This window comes from Leopardus geoffroyi, chromosome C2 (assembly GCF_018350155.1).
Source record: "Leopardus geoffroyi isolate Oge1 chromosome C2, O.geoffroyi_Oge1_pat1.0, whole genome shotgun sequence".
NCBI lineage: Eukaryota > Metazoa > Chordata > Mammalia > Carnivora > Felidae > Leopardus > Leopardus geoffroyi.
This window is the reverse complement of record NC_059333.1, coordinates 121,104,891-121,124,803: the sequence shown is the minus strand read 5'-3', so window position 1 is coordinate 121,124,803 and position 19,913 is coordinate 121,104,891. Positions and strand designations below refer to the sequence as shown.

Here is a 19,913-nt window from a genome sequence, read left to right as displayed (position 1 = left end):
AGATGTTTTAATATAAAGGCTTAAGTTCTCAAAGTTCTAAAAGTAGTATTTTTATCCTTCTCTCTCTCAATATAAGGGCCTTAGAATACTTAGGGCAAGCTCCCTCACTGCCACACACTTCTTTAAATGTTTGTTTTCTACTTGAAGATTTTTTTTGCAAATTTGTTTGCACGTATATAAACATGTCCATGAATTCAAGCAATAGGAGTTTCTGGCAATATTACTTAATTTGCATTAGAACTACTAATCTGAGCCTGGCTGGCTCAGTCACTTAAGTGTCTGATTCTTGATTTCAGCTCAGGTCATGATCTCAGTTTGTGAGATTGAGCCCCTAGTTGGTCTCCTCACTGATAGCACGGAGCCTGCTTGGGATTCTCTGTCTCCCCGTCTCTCTGCCTCTCTCTCTGCCTCTCTCTTTCTCTCTCATGAGCACTCTCTCTCTCTCTCTCAAAATAAATAAATATTACAAAAAAAAAAAAATTACTTGGGCGCCTGGGTGGCTCAGTTGGTTAAGTATCTAACTCTTGGTTTCAGCTCAAGTCATGATCTTGCAGCTTTGTGAGTTCGAGCCCTGCACTGACAGTGCAGAGCCTGCTTGGAATTCTCTCTCCCCTTCTCTCTGCCCCTCCCCCCCCCACTCTGCTGTCTCTCTCAAAAATAAATAAACTTAAAAAAAAAAAAGCACTAATCTGTAGCTGTTCTATTATAAGGCTTTTCTTTAAAGATTTCTATTATTAGTTTATTTCATTTCAGCAGTCTGGAAGGTATAATGGGAGCCCAGTAGCAGTTTCCTACAGAAAGAAAAAAAGAAGATAAATGTCTTCAACTAAGGTTAACCTTTGAGTAAGGTAAGTAATGTAACAGAATTTAACATTTGGGAACTTTGCAAGATTCATATATTTTTGTTATAGGAATTGAATTGAATTCAAAGGATGAAAATTAAGCTAGCAAGACCCCCCGAAACACAGCAGAGGATCTGGAAATGTTTTATGATGTATTAGTATGATCACCAATTTGTTCATCATGTGTATTTGATTCCCCAAGTACAATTAGCTAAAAACAAAAACAAAATGTAGTCAATTATACTTTAAAAAGAAATAAAATTTTAAAAAGAAAGAACCCCTAAGAGAGAAATAATTCCCAGAAGTCATCTAGTCTAACTCCTTCAACTCATAACTGAAGAAACTCCACTTTAGTCAAAATAAGTGATTTATTGAACAAGAAAGAAATTAAGAAATGGTTTTTGGACCAAAAAGAGCATTGTCACTATTCAGCTTATCTGTTTTGAATAATTTAATTAGAAGACAAACCAGTGCCATACATTATTAACCACTATTTCCCTAAACAGTTGAAAGTCTTGTTTCAGAGATGTCAATGATTTAAATAGTTCAGATTACTTTTCCCAGTTTTTACCTCACTGTGACTCAAGCACCCACTTGGAAACCAATAGAAGTCTTCCCGCAGGTTAACGCAAGAGGCTGATAGCTGCATACATGTTGCCTTGTTGCCTATAATGCACCAATTAGAAGAGATGAAGGAGAAAAAAGACTAAAATCTTTTTTTTTTTTTAAAGTAATCTCTACACCCAATGTAGGGCTCAAGCTCATGTCCCTGAAATCAAGAGTGGCATGTTCTAGTGACTGAGCCAACCAGGTGCCTCAAAATACTAAAATCTTTAGTAATCACTTTCACGTCTCATAACATGCATTCTTGAAAGGAAGTCACTTGCCTTGAGAAGGTTAGAGTCAATTAGACTTCTATAGTTATCATACTGGCTGGGCATAGCCGTGAAGTTGATGATTGTGAGGGCCTTTCTAAAAGATGGCACTGGCCAGTGAAGTTAACCACTGACTCCTATAGTTCATCCACTTTCTCAGCTGGTGAATTCTCTGGTACTGATGGGCAGCCCAGTGGGAGAGGTTAAGGAATGATTCCTGATCCCACAAGCAGCCCACATTCACTGCTTGCTTATGCTTGCCCAGCTACCAAAACAGAGGGATTCTTCCTTTTGAAATTCCTTTTTTTTTTTTGCCTTTTGAATGTCTGGTCACCTGTAGGGTTGGGAATTATTGTTTTTACCCAAAAGAATATTTTCCTTATTTCTAAAACTTTGGTTGTACCATGAGAGACCTTGTGATGCAAGTCTTGGTTCATCCCTGATGTTCGTTCTACCTTCTTCAGACAGCAATGGTTTGCCCCGCTTTCGCAGCTCCTGGCCAGCAACCTCCTATGGGTTGGTTGGCAGAGCTGTTGGAGATACAGCTGCATTTCCAACATCGGGTGCAAACGAGGGGAGTCCTTTCAAGGCTCTTTCACTACTGAATGAAAACAGATTTTTTTTTTTTAATTTTTTTTTTTCAACGTTTATTTATTTTTGGGACAGAGAGAGACAGAGCATGAACGGGGGAGGGGCAGAGAGAGAGGGAGACACAGAATCGGAAACAGGCTCCAGGCTCTGAGCCATCAGCCCAGAGCCTGACGCGGGGCTCGAACTCACGGACCGCGAGATCGCGACCTGGCTGAAGTCGGACGCTTAACCGACTGCGCCACCCAGGCGCCCCGAAAACAGATTTTTTTAAAAGCAATAGCGGAAAGCATCCGAGTTGATATACCCTGATCCAGTTGCCTGGGGATGAACAGGACAGGGGCACCGGGCTCACTTCTAATTTCAAGTCCTATCAAACGACCAAAGACTAGGAAACCAAAGCCCAAATGCTGCAAAGTCAGAATAAGAGGGTGTTTCTCTGGGGTAGAGAGGGCCTCTTCTAGAGCAGTGAGGGCACTGGGTTGGAGTCAGGACTCCTAAGCTTGGTTGCCAGCTCTTTCTCTTGGAAGATGTGTGCTCTAGACAAGTCACCAAATATACCCGAGGTTCAATTTTCTGTTACAAAATGAAGGAGTTGCACTGGATTCCTGAGGGACACCATTCTAACACTGTCTGGTTCTACAGAGAATTATAGTCTACTTACATTATCCATCTTGTCCCTGAAGTTCTTAGAATGCTCTTTCAGCAAAGTGTGAATTGATACCAAACTGATTATGTAAAAAGTAAGGAATATTCTATAAAAACAACTTTAATGGCTGTGATATAATCATTTAAAATATTTTATTAAGCATTGATTTAAAAAATGCGAGAGAAGAATATAACACCTCAGAGCAAATGCTTGAAGGTAAAACAAATATCACTATAAATATTGCACTTATAAAATCTCTTTTTTACATCTTCACACAACTCATTTCTAAAATATCCTTTTACAGAGATGTATAAATAAACTGCTTCCAAACTGTCAACGCTCAATACGTTCAGTTTCCTATCACCGCGCTAAGTCTGCAGGTTTTCAATCGTGTATCTGCTCCTCTCTGTGCAGGCAAAGAACTTCCATCGGTGATATCGGAGGTCTCAGACCTACATCATGTGAAGAATAAATCTTTCTGAATGCTCAATGTTTAATATAAGATTTTTGTTCTACTGAGAAAAATACAGATCTTTCAAAGGCAATGACAGAATGCAGCTTAAACTGACACAGTTCACTGTTAACATTGCTTATTTTTCAAGGCATCCAGGAGCTTCTGATTCTTGGTCTTGAACATCATGATAAAGCTGTTTGGCATGATTTTGCCTCGCCCATCTTCACCAACTTGGCCCATAATAATGTAGTTTAGACCTAAAAAAAAAAAATATATATATATATATAATTTTTTTCTCTATGTGTACTGTTTCGATACAACTTAGACTATAACTTACCTCTAGATAAAATGATCTGGAAATGGTATAATTAATTATACATTTGTTCTATCTAGGATAAAATCAGGTATAAGCCTCTCAGAAAAAAAAAATCTAAACTCCAGTAAGGAACGTGTTCCAGCTCTGCCAACACTAGAAAGATGGAAGGGAATGATGAGGCCCAGCCATGTCCTGCTCTGCAGGGCTGTGGGTCTGAGGTATTTACTGAATACGCGCTGTGTTCATGTGAAAGGCTGTCCTTCCTCAAGGGGCCTCGGTGCTCCCTGACACGCCATCCTCAGATGGCCTGTCATTATCCCATAATGACTCTAGATTTCCCAAGCATTTGGCAACTAATGATCCACGGTCTTCTGTTCCTGTTGTCGACTTGAGCTTTTTTCAATATCTCAAGTATTTGTACTATGTAAGTTTCCTGAGGGCATGGTTGCATCATATATTTCTTTGCATTCTTATAGTTCCTTACAACAAATAGGTACTAAGAAGTACTTCTATCTGTTATACGGTTTTTTGTATTACAGTGTATCTGGCTAAGTTAGGCCTAGACTGGGCCCTAAACTGAGGTATGTTGGATTCAACTCTGAAGATTTATCCTGCCTGAGAAAAAATGTCATAAAGGCAGAGTGTATTACCGCCTCCTTTATTCTCCCTCTTCGCCTGTATGTCTTAAGAGAAATACGTGTGTCCTTTTTCTCTTGCATAATCTTCCTTTGTGGGCTAACATTGTCCTCATAGTGATCTTGAGCCTGTGAAGGCTTGGAGGGCTGGGCAGGTGGATGCCACCTCAAGGCCAGACTGTTAGCATCATTATGAGACCTTACGGTAAGTGTCTACATGTACATTATCTGATGTTCCTGCAGTTCTGGGAAGAAGTGTTAATCTTTTACAGAGCCTTTGCTATTCCCTCTGAAGGATCCATGTGAAGCCGTGAGCCTCCAGACTTTTCTGAACAACCTGAATTGTTAAAGTGGATATTCTCTCTTCATTTCTATTGTGTGTGTGTATGGGGGGGAAGGGATTGGTTTGGTTTAGTTGTGGGGGAAGTTTGTAACAAGATTGAGGGAACACATCAGCTAAGATTGGAGACAGAAATCTTGGTATACCACACAGTGGATACCAGACATGATTACCATTCCAAAGAGAGAGAAATATCTATTTATATGTGCTGTTTATGGAAAGGTGTCTATAGATCATGTGGTGGGGGGGGCGGGGAGTGGTAGTCGAACAGGTATAGCATGACTTCATTTGTCTAAGTGTGTACTTGCATGCTTTCTCTAGACAGAAACTTTCTAGAGGGAACTTTTCATGGTACCTCTGGGAAAAGGGAAAGGGCTTCATTTTTTATTTTATATCCTTCTCTATTTACCTAAACTTTTAAAAAAACCATAGAACATTCATTACTTTTATAAGTTAAAGAACTTGTTAAAAAAAAATCATTTGCTCCTTGCCTCTGGCTCTGGACTTTTTCCATTAAAAAAATTTTTTTTAATGTTTATTTATTTTGAGAGAGAGAGAGACTGAGCATGAGCGGGGAGGGGCAGAGGGAGACACAGAATCTTAAGCAGTCTCCAGGCTCTGAGCTGTCAGCCCAGAGCCCGATGCGGGACATGAGCCAAAGTCAGACGCTCAATCAACTGAGCCACCCAGGTGCCCCGGACTTTTTTCATTTTTTAACTTTCCTTTTTCCATAATTTCTCTTAAACTCATTTCCATGTGTGGATTTAATGAACCTATATCTGCAAATGATTCCAAAATCTTTAATTCTAGCCCATATATACCTCTCTCTTCTGAACTTCAGCTCTGAATTTCTTGTTCCTTGATGGATATTTTCCTCTAAACATAGTGTTGGCACCTTAAGTGCAATAACTGAAAATCTCTTTCCCCTGAACCGCTCCTTCTGTGTCTGTTCCCTATTGATCCAACCTCAAATGCTTCTTGGACTCATTCATCATTTCCACTATCTCATCTTCTGTCACATGTTACAAGAACTGGGCTTAGAGCCCAATTCTGCCGGACTCCAAAGGCCTTCCTTCTACACCAGAAGTGGACGACACATTAGCCTTGATTTTACTTCCCCAGTCATGGCAGGGGAAGATCCACGACTTGCTCAGACTCTCTCTCTTGTTTCCTTCTCTGTCCCTGAGCTTCCCTAAAGAAAGACTAATGTTTTCCTCCTCACCTCTTCTGAGGAGAGGGCACTGCTTGCAGACCACGATGACCTTGGCACTCATGTTCTTGCCAGCCTGCTGAATTGCCAGATTTCCCTCTTTATAGATGTTGATGATCGAGACTGTGGCATGCAAACTTCCACCTCGGGTGACAGTTGTGATAACAGTGCCAGCCAGTACTGCAGAATGAAACATTTAGATATATTATGACAGTGAAAGCAAAAATGTAAGCAGAACTGAAAATAATTTTACGTTCTTCTAAGCTTCAGGTAGGAAACATTCTAATGTTCAAGAGAAAGCCCTAATAGAGCTATTGAATGTGATTCTGTACATGTGTCACCAAAATTCAGGTTGAAGAAAAGAGGCCATGGAGCTGGAATGTTAGCCGGGTTGTTAGGTGTTGATGCCTAGGAGAGAAACCTAATTACCTGCTGCATTGCACTCTGCTGCTGAGAGGGGCTCTCTGCACTGTTTTATCCAACATGGGAATCGTTTACCAAATAAGGCATAGGCTTATGAACCTTTACCTATGAATACTCAATTAAGACCTTGAATCTTTAGAGGTAATACCGTACTAAGCAGTTGCATGCTAGGGGTTTGAGCTACAAAGATCTGGGTCTTTGTGTCTGTGTAGTTGAGTACCTACCTTTCTGTGTCTTTCCCCTCAAGCCTCTCTTCAACTGTCCTCTCTCCTTGAACTTTGGTTCATCCCATGGGTCCCCATCTCTAATTATCAGTATCTGTTTCTGGGTCTTTCATATTCTTTCTTATCCACCTTGTTTATTTCATTTAACAAATCAAAGTATACAGCTGAGGTATAACAAAACATTTTCTTGCTTATAAACAAAAACAAAAACAAAAACACCTAACAAAATTCAGTTGCTTTTCATTATGTAACTCACTCTTTATTCCACGGTGATGTAAGAGGAAAGAGTCTCACTCTGAAGGCATAGAAGGAAAGATGCTGTTTCTCAAAGGCATGCTTTTGGCATTTTGTGGGTGACAATTCCATGTGGTGTAGGACTTGGCACTGAGAGACTGTTTTATGAGCCCTATCCCTCCCCAGAAGAACCAGTAGCACCCCCCCAGTTATTGTGCCAAAACTGCTCCTTGGGGAGTGTTAGCAATGCAGGCTGAGAACCAATGGGCCACTGGTGTTAGTAGTTGGTCATTTTGCCACAGAAGAGAGTCACAATGGAATAAGTCAAAGTTTGGACTTGGCTGACATGTTCTCACTTTCAGGATAAAGTGAGAAGCTGCTGCTCATGTAGTGTGCAAAGTTCAGAATTCTTATTATGCCTTACTTTGATTCCTGGTGATAATTGTTAAGTCTATAGCCAAGTGAAATCTGGTGGCTCCAAAGGATATAGAAGGGGAGATTTCCTTAAGCACCTCCCACAGAAGACTAACCTGGATGTGACAGCAATTTGTTTTCGTTTTCATGCCTGTTATTTGAATTGCAGCATGCAAACTCCAGTAAGATCTAGGGCCCTAGATTCTTCAGTGCCTTCACACCCTCAATTAGAATAGTTTGGACTGTAGACAGTTACCATTTAAAAGGCACAGAAAAAGCAAGCCTCTTTTGGGAGACTCTCTGTTGTGGGTGTAACCTATTTAGGCTTTAGCAACTTCTTTTTCCTGATAAGACTTTTCTTAAATGTTCCTTTAAAAAATAACCAACATAATTAAATTTGGTATCTCTTGCTCTTAAGTGGTTTTTACAATTGGAAAAAGCTCTGAGAAATTCTAAGTTATTAGATAATATCTCCTCAGTTCCAATTTGTAAGCATTTCCAAATAGATTTCAGATTCCCAAGTTTCAATTTAGTACTCTGGAAGGACACTACAGAGGAAATACGTGAATTTCTTCTGAGAAAGGCCAGCCTGGATATGTTTCTAATTTACGTAAGTGGAATTACAGATGTGTGAAAAAATATTCCATGAAAAATATGTGAGGAAAAAAAGTATACAGGGTTTTTCAGGAATACTGAGCCAGCCAGAATACAGAGTAGCAGTATCCTATTCCAAGAGTCAAATTATTAAGTTTATGTGAAAAAAAGCATATTTTCTGTATACATATTTTTCTCAGTTGTGAAATCTAACACTTTGAACAACACTAGCCAACTATACCTTAGTGAACAGGAAAACATTTTCGTGGGTGAATGAAGAGTGTAACTAACCCTTTACCATCACATTCAGGGCAATTCCTTTGAGACTAAGCATGCAGTCTCAAGTTTCTGATTAAAGAGAAAAGGCCCGATTTTATTTCTTACCAAAGTTACTGGAACAATAATTGCTCTCCAGAGTCCCCGTCCGTCTACACTTTTGTTGACACAGGTCCACGGTGGGTTTTAAACCTTAATTCAAAGAAGAAAGACATTAAGATTCAGGAAAATGAATTCAATTGCAATTGGTGTTTAGACCTGAATCTACTTAAAATTCCTATTTATTTCCCTGAGCCATCAATCCATCATTGCAATGGAGTAATTACATTCAAAAGAAATTCTTTATGGTACTAACTACTGTTCTCATTTCCTCAGGGTAACTCAATACTCTCTGCTGAATTTGAAACCAGAGATCAAAGATAACCCACATTTTGCCCTCTTTTCTTCTTTCTTTATACATAACACTAACCAAAAATAGATAGAGCTTCCTTGCACCCTGCTTAGAAAAACCCAGTGCAAAAAATATGAACTCAGAAAATATAGGTTAATTCTTCACTTTACAAAAGGAATCCAATGGTGCTCCCCCTGAGGATGGAGGGAGTTTTCTCGGTGCCTTTAAAATAGGCACCTGCCCAAATGTGGGTAGTACAAGGTTTTAGAAACTGTGTAAAGTGTATTATACCTGTAATGAGCTGCAACCCATCACTATACATCTATTTTGAGTCTGCCATTGCCTATAAGCATTTAAGAACTGGGAAGTAGACTAATTTAAAAATAAAAGTAGATACACAGAGTAGTTCTCCAGCAAAGGTGATTCCTCCCCTTGGGTGATGTTTTGCAATGTCTAGAAATATTTTTTGTCACAACTAGGGGCTGCTACTGGCATCTAGTGGGAGATACAAGGGATGCTGTTAAATATCCTACAATAAACAGGGCAGCCCCCAACAGCAAAGAATTATCTGGCCCAAAATGTAAATATTGCCAAGGTGGAGAAACTGTGGGTTACCAAAATGAAAATATTTAATTCCCATTATTATCAATAAAAATGTTTCCAAAATATTTGGTAATTATTCACTTATATGTGGCAATATGCTAGGAAGAACTAAACAAAACAGCTGTAACAGAATTGTACTTGTTGGGCAAGAATTTGCAGTTGTAACACTGCCCTTCTAATATGTTTCTGTGAACTCTTCTCTGAATTTATTATTGATTTACTCTTACTTTGTACCCATACTTAACTCCAAAAAGGATCTCAAGTGGATCACAGTATTAAAATATGTACAATTTAATGTTAAAATACATAGAATAGCATGTGTGTGTATGTGTATACTTTTTTTTTAAGGCAAAGAGTTCAGAAAACATTTAGAGGGAACACTGCTCCAGAAGTTGGGGACCTAAATTTACCTCATTACTGGAGTCAAAAAGTAGTGGTGCTAGTGTTTCTCCCTCTCTGATGAAAGAGCATCCTTTCAGTGGACACTGGAAACCAGCTCTTCTAAATCCCAGAATGTCAATCTGGAAGCTGGGTGGCAGTCCCACCCTGCTCCTTCTCCTCCTTCAGTAGATCCCTGCTCTCCTGCCTTTAAGTCATCACTAGAGCACCCTGACCCTTGTCACCTCCCTGTCTGCTCTCTCCCTGCACTCCTGGCATGGCATCTGGTCCTCAGCCTTCCTCTTCAAGTGCACCTGCGACCATCTCGGTGGGTGTTCCCTCCTCCCAGTGCCACGGCTCCATCCTTCCCAGACTTTCCCTTGGCTCTGTCTCCATCACCCAGTCCCAGGTTCACACGTTCTCCTGTTAGTCTTTCATCACCAAGCTTTCAAGTTCACACACCCTAACATCCAGTGTAGATGCCTCTTGTTCCAGCTCCTATCTTTTCAGTCTCTGTTGCCAGTATATCCTTCTTTTTAAAAAGTTGAGGTTTCTAGAGACTGAATTCCAGCAGCCCTTGTCCTTTCACTTCTAACCTCTCCCTAGGTGATCTCATTTTGGATCACAATGTCAACCACATGTATGTTGAGGATTCTCAAATTTAAATCTCTTGCTGAAATCTCTTCTAGAGGCCACAGATCGAATTGGACATGATTACTCCACTTGAGTGTCTCACAGACACGTCAGACCCAACACGCCACAGCTTAACTTATGATTCTACCCCTAAACCCCTTTTTCTGCTTCAGTGAAAGGTCACACCTTCCCCAGAATTGTGCAAACCAGCGACTTGAGAGGCATGATTCACACCTCCCTGATCTGTCTAGTACCAATAATCACCAATTAAAGACCTGTTAATATCTTCCAACGCTCCTCGCTTGCACAACAGTCAGAATTTCTGGACTCTCTGTGTATTTGTCACAGCACAGTTCACCTGGACAACCACGAAAACCTGATTGTCTTGACCCTACTATCCATTCACCTCACAACTGGCCAGAGCTATCTTCATGAAGTGGGAATCTGATCCTGAACTTTGTTTAAATCCATCAACAGTTGCCCCCACACTTAGGATAAAATACCAAAATACTTAGAAGCATAAGGAGAGAGGTGGTAGGGCCTAAAGATGGAACTAGAAAGAGAAGCTAGGCACAAAGAGTTCATGAAGGGTCTTATGTATGTCATGAAAGAGTCTGGCTCCTGGGCTGCCCGACATGGTAGCCACTTGCCACATGAGGCTTCTTAAAAATAATTAAAATTTAATTCCTCAGTATCACCAGCCACATTTCAAGGGTTCAATAGTGGCTACCGTATTGGATAGCACAGGTGTAGACAATGAATTCAGGTGGGAGACATGGTCTGCTTTGTGTGTGTGGTGGGAGGCATGCAGTGGGGAGGTAAGATAGAGGAACTCAAAGATGACTTAAGAGTGTGGCTACTGATGCTGTGGACCCTGCTTGGGAAAACAGGCAGAGAAGCAGATTTGATGCACAAAATGGTGTAATAAAAATAAGTTGAGTTTGATAGGTTTTAATTTAAATGCTTAGCAGTCAACAAAACCCTAGGAGATCATTATAAATCCATGTTGCAATTTCAGAGGTTTAGGACTGGAGATAAAATCTAGGGAGCCACTAGCAGCACGGTGCTGCCAGATAATTCAATGGAAAGAATAAGGACACCAGGTTCCACTGAGATGAACTGAAGAAATGAGAAATACTGCTGTAATATAGCAGTACATGTCTAGGCCACAAGGTGGCATACTTGGGGAGCACTCAGAAAAATCAGCTCTTCTACAAGTGCCTATACTCAGGTCAGCCCTACCAGGGGTGCAAGCAGAGAATGGCGGGCTATAAAAGCTGGGCTCATTTCAAACTATTTTGTATCTTAACTGCAGATCCTTCATTCCCACTTTTTTCTTTCTCTCAGATTTAGATTTTGCGATCTGAGGCCTGAAAGCTCAGTGAGTGGAGACTTAGTATAGGGATACACTCTTGTCTCTCCATTTCTTAGGTTATGCTCCAGACCAGTTTCCCAATTGGCTTCTATAATACCAATTTACCCCAGTTTGGGAAAAAAAAAAGTATTTTGTATAACACATTTTAGAGTGAAGCGAGAAAAACAACAACATACGCATACACGATAAAACCCAAACCGAAAAACTGGCAGATAGGAAAACAGGCAGGTATCAAGGCCCTAGAACTTTATTTTTAAATACTACAATTCTATGTAATAAAAAAAAAAAAGCCATAACTTTAGAGGTACCAGAAAAGAAAAACTGGGTTTATAATGATCTGTGCCTATAATAGGATTCCTAGTAATTTTTAAGTGGTCATAATTTTCTTACATGACTCTTAAAAATTATTAGCTTATAAACATTTTTACACCTTACACTTTTTCATTAATGGAGTTATATTATTCTCTTAGATAAGTTTCATTTTATTTAACTTAGTTTAGTTTCAAGTATCTTTGTTTTAATTTTTTTTTTTTTTACTTCAAAAGAATTTTTCTTATACTCCTGAGGTGTGTGCACAAACATCAAAACAGAAAAACTTACCCGTAGTTACAGGGAATGTGGTGGTAACAGGTGGTACTGTAGTTGTAGGCAATTTTTTCGGCCTGAATTTGTAGTGACCAATAAATCCATCTGCAGTTAAACTTAAGTCTGATAAAAACTGAATGAGAAGTTCATTTCTCTCAGATACAATTGGCCTAAAAGAAGAAAAATATTAAAAACATTTTTTAAGTGGCACCTCTCTGAATTGTAGAATCCTAGCTTTCCATTTGACAATAGATCACTATATGTTTAAAAGTAAAAGTTAAGATACTTCAAAAGGTGAAAGTCTCAATGTGCTCAGAATTAATGCTAAATAGCTAACATTTACGAGTGTTCAGATCGGCACTGTTATTCACTTTCTAACAGAATAGGCAAGTGAAGTTCAGAGAGTTCAAGTGATTTACCCAAGGCCCTACAGCTAGCATGTAGGGGAGTCAGAATTTGAACGTAGGACCAGGTGACCAAAGAGACTGTGCTAGACATTGAGACCAGTGTAAACACTGAAACTGTGGCTGGTTCTTCACAAGTACCTTAGAGTCTGGCCTGACTTGGGAACCACACAGCTTCTTTTAATTAAGACTCTGGATTTGAGCTAGCCTGGGGAGCTAGGGATGCTGGCCATAGAGAGTCAGATGGAGAAATGTCATAAATGAATTCCCATGCACTGTGAAGACACAGCCAGAGGGATCATTTTGGTGGGCTGGTCACCAGGGGATAAGAAAGCCATGTAGGGTTTAACGTGACTTCCATTTCATTTTTAATGAGAGCTCTTAGGCAGGCCTGAAATGGAAACGTTTCTGTTTTATAATCTCAGTAGCAGAATGCTGTGAAGTTGAAAGAGAAAGTGATTGCTTTGGTGGTTATGAATGACATCATTAAAGAACTCTTAATCTGAAAGCTATTTTAGGGACTTGCTGGTTAGCTGGTACTAAAGATTTAGTGGTGATAATAACTGAGGCTCAAAAGCACTCCTAAGTCTTAGGGAATAACTATCATATAAAATAGTTTCATTTAAGCCTTCTCTATTATTATTTAAGCAATGGTTAAAAAATGCTGTTTGGCTAATTCTATTTCAAGACTATTTAATTCAGAAGTGGGAAAAACTAAACAAGTTATTTAATTGAGTTAATTAGTGGTTCGACTAAACTCTTTTTTGAGGCATCTTCTCAGCCAAACCACTTTGAAAATGTTTTTTTTTTTTTTTACATTTATTTATTTTTGAGAGACAGAGAGAGACAGAGTATGAGCAGGGGAGGGGCAGAGAGAGAGGGAGACACAGAATCTGAAGCAGGCTCCAGGCTCTGAGCTGTCAGCACAGAGCCCAACGTGGGGCTTGAACCCACGAACCGTGGCATCATGGTCTGAGCCGAAGTCAGAGGCGCAACCGACTGAGCCACCCAGGCGCCCCAGCCAAACCACTTTGTAGGCACCACAGACAGCAAATAATGGGGCAACTTAATTTTTTTTCCCACCTGTCAGCTACTTTGAGTGGCAATGGTTGGGGGTGAGGAGGTAGATCTGTACTTGACCAAACCAGTTAGAAAAACTGCAGGATCTTTTCTGTCCTGAAGGCTATTAATTACCTTCTGAGCCAAGGGATGGGATGAAGCCAAGACGGAGCTTCGTGACCTACATTTAGCATTCTGGTCACAAGAGTGACCGAGATCATTTAAATAATGCTTCTGAGAATCAAGCCTTTATCAGAAACATTCTGTCTTGCTTTTGAAAACATATTCCATTCAATAAATATAAACAATATGCATGAAACACAATTCCCAGCCACAATTACAAAAAAAAAAATATGTTAAACTTGTTTACATGATAAAATTACAAAAAGCACTTATTATATGTAGCAAAGGAAACCTTAAGACCTCATCAGGTCAGCCTTCTGGGCATGATATTATAATTATAGTGATCATCTAATGTCTTTTCTATGAACTAATCTTGGGAGCATCAAATTGGAAATTAAATTTTCTCAAGGAAGAGTATTGTAGTAACAGACATTTTTGTTATGCTGCTACTGAGCTCTAGCATGAATGTGACAGAATCACAGTGCCATAAATGTTCTGAGGGCTATGTGTGCATCCACAAATTAATGTAACAAACCACTAGAAAGGCAAGAGGAACTCTTCCTTGGATTCATTCCATACTGGCAGATCCTGGGAAGGGATGGAAGATGCTCTTTGGTCTTACAAAGCTGGCTGTGTTCACTGTCTCTGCTTTGTCATCCCACAGTCGTCGTCGTCTTCAACCACTACAGCTAGTCAACCTCCATGTCCTGCCAATCTTGCCTAAATATTTCTTGATCCACATCCTCCTCTCCATCTCTACCATCCTTCCTCATCTCCTCATCCTTCCCCACCTCCTTGACTTTACCTGGATCTCCTGCCACAGCCTTCTAACCAGACTCTCTGCTCATGTCAAGGATGGGGATTCTAAGGCACTGGTCCCGCCATTTCCTGACTAAACGTATTTGAAAGGCTCCCCTGTCTGTAAGATGTGGAACCCAGTTCAGTGCTCCTGCCTCTCTAGGCTCCAACTCAAGGTTTGGGCTCCAGAACAGCATAGGCCTCCCCTGTGTTATCTCTATTGATGGAGTGTCTTCTACTTGGAATGAGTCTGTCCTCCCTTCTGCTTATGACCAATGCCAACTCTTCCTTCAAGACTAAGCTTCAAGAGGCACAATCTCCTTCAAAAAGCTTCTGACCCCACCACTTGTGCTGATTGGACCAAAGGACTCCTTGTCAGAAACGTACCTGGCATATTCCTTTGCCATTTTAACTATCTGCCTCGTTTCATCCCTCCCACCAATTATCTTTGTTTTTTATTTATTGTTGTATTCCAGTTACCTAACACAGTGCCCACCACATGGCTGAGGCTTAATGAGTGTTTCTGAACTGAATTCAACGTGTTGATACTGCACTGAACCCGACAGAGGGATGATGAAGTGATCTCACCAACCACAGCACTCCTCCTTCTCTTCAGACTTTCAACAGAGGAAAAGTCCCCCAAATAGGTTTTCTCATTTTCTGCACTACCCCATCCCAGAAGTACTCTATGAAAAAAATATTCCTCTGGTAAAAGTGTTAGTTGGAGGAGTAGCTGTCAAACTACTCCAGACAAACTCCTCAGAAGCAAGGAGCCCCCACTTTGTGACCCCCTCCCCACCTGCATGGAGGCTATCACTATGCTGGATTCTATGTTTCTCCTTTTCTTTACTGACAGATTTACCAATAAATACGCATCACTAAACATGCTTTTAAACTTCATATAAATTGGGGTGCCTGGGTGGCTCAGTTGGTTGAGCGTCCGACTTCGGCTCAGGTCATGATCTCACAGCTCGTGAGTTCGAGCCCCGCGTTGGGCTCTGTGCTGACAGCTCGGAGCCTGGAGCCTGCTTCGGATTCTGTGCCTCCCTCTCTCTCTGCCCCAACCCACTTGCATTCCGTCTCAGTCTCTCTCAAAAGTAAACAAACATTAAAAAAAATTTATAAACTTCATATAAATGAAAGGGTATGGTGTGCATTTTTCTGTTATTTTTTTTCACACTCAGCATTATAACTGTGAGATTCATCCACTGTTTTCACTGCTGCATAGTGTGAACTATTCTCTTGTTGATAAATATTAGGCTATTTCCTCTGCACCCCCCATTGCAAACAATATCGCTAAGAATACTCTTGTGTATGTCTTGTGGTACACATGGGCAAAAGTAACGTTAGTGGGCACCCCAGGAGGGTAGTGTACATGTTCTCTAAGTCACAGGATACATGCCCATCTTCAACTTTACTAGATAATGCCAAGCTGATTTCCAAAGTTGTTGTGCCAATTTACACTCTTTATAAAGATTTATTCACTGTGCAGCTTTCTTCCTTTGGGAATGTCTTGTCATGTCTCTTGCCCATTTTTTTTTTCTATTGAGTTGTCTTTCCTTAAGTAATTTTTAGAATTTCTTGATATATTCTGGACCTAGGGGTCTTTGTCAAATGTTACAAATACCTGTTTCTGTTTTGTGCCTTCTCTTTTCCCTCTTTAAGGTGTATTTTAACGAGCAGAAATTCTCATTTAAGGTTCCAATGCATCTGTAGTTGTGGTTCTGTGTGTATGTGTGTGTCATTCATTTTTCCCATATGAAAACAAATTGTTCCTGCCTCATTTTTCAATGAGGCCATTTTTTACCAGCTGACCTGTGGCTCTCTGCGATGTGCCCCATGTGCAGACATGTGTGGATGTGTCTGGCCTCTCTTTGGCGTTTTCATTAGTCCATTTGTCAATCTCTGATAAAACCATATTGTCTTAAATACAACAGCTTTCTGATATGGCTCCATCATGTAAGGCAAATCCCCCTGCCAAGTTCTCCTTCAGAACTGTCTTAGTTTTGCCCCCATCCCCAACTCCCTTGCAATTCCATGAACATTTCAGAATCAGGCTATCAGGTTTAATGAAAAACCAATTTTGTTATTTTTAAATGACATTGATTTTTCCTATTCACGAGAATGGTATACAGCTCTATTTACTGAGGTTTTTTAAAGTACCTTTTAGTAAGGTTTTATAATTTTCTCTTTTCAGGGCTTACACACAATTATTAGATTTATTCTTGAGTATTCTGTATTTCTGTTGCTATTAAAATAATATTAATAAACTTTTATTCAAGCTATTTAAGAAAATATATTCTTGAATAAATTGTTTCCAACAAATAAAAATATAAATCTAAAAATCATACTTTAATCTGGTAATTAAATTATATTAATAGCTTTTCTAAGTTCAAACCAATCTTGAATTCCTGGTCAAACAGCATTTTCTATACATTGTTAGATATGACTTGCTAATAGTTTTTCCATGTTTATTTATTTTTAGAGAGAGAGAGAGAAAGCAAGTATGTGCACATGTGGGGAGGGGCAGAGAGGGAGAGAGAATCCCAAGCAGGTTCTACACTGTCAGTACAGAGCCTGACAAGGGGCTTGATCCCACAAACTGTGACATCATGACCTGAGCTCAAATCAAGAGTTGGGACACTTAACCGACTGAGCCACCCAAGCACTGTTGGGCTTTTCAACATTTTTGCCCTCTGATGATTTCTCTTTTTTTTTTTTTTTTCTACCAACTGAGCAATGCTTAAAAAATTTTTTTTTAACTTAGGAACACTGTTTGGTATTTGTTGTGGTAGGATTTTAAAGGCTATCTTATTTTCCACATCGCTAGGAAATGAAATTTGAAATTTTTTTTTTAAATACTTGGATATAAAGACAAGGAGAGACATGGTAGAAAAAGCTACAGCAGGATAGGGGGTCAAGAAAGGGTTACTTTTCTTCCCCTTAATTCAGGAGAACTTAAATTTTTGGCTATGGGAAACAAATAATAAAGGCAGAGGCTAAAGATGGAGATGATGGAGAAAAAAACAGGGCTACTAGGTAGAGGGAAACTTCAAGGGAGAAAAGGAGGAGGTCAGATGGAGGATACAGGTGAAAAGACTGGCTTGGAATAGAGGAGGGTGCGGTAGGCTGATAATGGCACCCCAAGATGTCCGCATCCTAATCCCTTGAACGTGTGAATATGTTACCTTATGTGCGAAGGGACATTGCAGGTGTGATCAAGTTAGGGATCTTGAGAAGGAAAGAGTATCCTGGATTGTCTACTTGGGCCCTAAATGTAACCACAGGTATCCTTAGAAGAGAGAGGTTTGACTCCAGGAGAGGACAAGGCAATACGATGACAGAAGGAGAGACAGGAGTGATGTGCTTTGAAGACGGAGGAGGAACCACAGCCAAGAAATGCAGCAGCTTCTTGAAGCTGAAATAGGCATAGAAACTGATTCTCCCCTCAGAGCTTCCAGAAGGAAACAGCCCTGCTGACAGCTTAACTTTAGCTCAGTGCAAGGGATTTCAGACTTCTGACCTCCAGAACTGTAAGAGAATACATGTATTGTGTTAAGCCACTCAGTTGGTGGTAATTTGTTACAGCAGCAACAGGAAAAAAATACAGAAGGAACACCTTTGCTAAGAGCTTAGAAATGGGCCTTTCTCTAACACATTTGGCTGCAGAGTCAAGTTTGGGTATAGTAATGTTCAAATTTTAGCCAATTTGTATGTATTAAAAATTCTTAATATTATCAAACAATATAAATGAATTTAAATTGAAAAAATGAATTTGAAATGAAAAATACCTTGTTTTAACTTAAATGTGTCTGGAGGAATCATAGACATGCATGTAAAATCAGGTGATGCGTATAATCGAATTACGTTTAAGCAACAGAGTAGAAAAGGGTATTTAAAAATTGACATAATGGTGACTTTGACAGCAAACTGTAGTAATGTCTTTTTTTTCCTTAAGATTTTATTTTTTTTAAAGTAATCTCAACACCCAACATGAGGCTCAAACTTACATCCCAAGATCAAGAGTTGGAAGCTCTACTGACTGAGCCAGCCAGAGGCCCTAAGCTATAGTAATTTCAACTGAGGCTTTCTCCACTATTGTATGTGAAAGGGTGAAATATCTTGCACCAAAATACATGTGTTGCACCAATACAGAATAGGGAACTAAGAGGAATTAAGCAACTGGCTCAATGTCACACAGCTAGTAAGTAGCAGAGCTCTAAGCTCCATAAATGTTTGCTGATAAATACACAGTGCCTTTCAGGCTTACCCAGCAAACACTTGAGCGACACGGTGAGGAAGAGGTACAAAGCCACAAGAGGTCCAGGACAAGTCTCTGATCAGGTAAAGCCACCTGGGTCATCATGAGCATCCAGGTTTCCGTATCTGGATCCCCAAATTGCAGCCCCCTGCTTTTTTCTCAGAATTTCCCCCTTCCACTCTGATGCTTGAGCTCACCTTTGCAGGGCAGTGATGTATCCAGGTACCTGGCTAGTATCTGACTCTGGGGTATCACCAACTCTGCATCTGTTATCTGTTTGGCCGCTGAGGCCTCGCTACACTCATTAATGCCTCCTTACTCCCTGGGTTGGCTATTTTTTGTGCTGGGGCTGTATGGGACTCTACTGCCATGGAACAAACCCAAGAATTTGTGAACAAAACAACAACAGCAGAGAATCTTCCAGAAAATAAAATATAATTGGGCAGTTTAATAAGAAAGAAGTTTAGAGCTACTAAAGTATTAATGAAATAAAACAGGTGCTACTTACGCGGGTGGACTATCACCACAATACTTTCCAATTCTCTTAGCGTCGTTGACTTCCCCACCATTAAACACAGCCACAAAATCGTATCGGCAGTAGTTATCACGCTCGACATCAAACTTCTCAAATTTTAATTCTATAAGCTTTAGAGAAAGCACAACATTAGAAATGTCAAGATAGCTTTGAGGAATAATCTCACTCAGAAATCTTCCTCTCCCCAGATCTGTAGGATATCATGATTTTCCTTTGTCAAGAAAATATTCCTTCTGTTTGAATTATTCATTTCTTATGGTTTTCATATTTCTTCTGTAGTTCACAAAACTGTGGTATTACTTTCCTTTAATTTTTAATCATTCCAAAAGGTCATCTCAACCCTAGTTAAGATCTTAAATTTAGGAGACCTGTTCACCTACAGCTACAAAAGTATGGGAACACCACACAACCCTAGCAACCTACATTAAGACCATAACTGGATATGTGTTAGAGTGGGAAGCAGAACCTATGCCAACTTCATTCTTCTCGGAGATGTTCCCCTATGTTAGTGTATGCTGGGGTGTGGTGTTAAGTGTATGCATTTGGGTGGTGGATGGAGTTGTTCCCCTTTCAAGGGAAAGAAAACAACATTCCTATCACATGCAAAGGAGTCAAATTCTTTAGGACCAGAGATTCAGGAAGTGGGGACTGACTGTGATGTCTTCTTGAAGTATGTCTGAAAAGTGTGCCTACT

At 40.0% G+C, this 19,913-nt stretch overlaps 1 protein-coding gene across 1 annotated transcript in view; it reads right to left on the bottom strand.

Moving 5' to 3' along the window:
* Nucleotides 1-3,087: 3,087 nt before the first annotated feature.
* The window catches only part of PCOLCE2 (procollagen C-endopeptidase enhancer 2), a 62,901-nt gene continuing 46,075 nt past the window's right edge, over nt 3,088-19,913 (bottom strand). Inside the window, exons 5-9 of the mRNA XM_045503401.1 lie at nt 19,193-19,329; nt 12,055-12,209; nt 8,183-8,266; nt 5,922-6,089; nt 3,088-3,665 (exon numbers count right to left, since the gene is read on the bottom strand). Of these exons, the coding sequence (XP_045359357.1) occupies nt 3,535-3,665; nt 5,922-6,089; nt 8,183-8,266; nt 12,055-12,209; nt 19,193-19,329 (675 nt within the window). The 3' untranslated portion in view covers nt 3,088-3,534. The remainder of the gene's footprint in view (nt 3,666-5,921; nt 6,090-8,182; nt 8,267-12,054; nt 12,210-19,192; nt 19,330-19,913) is intronic.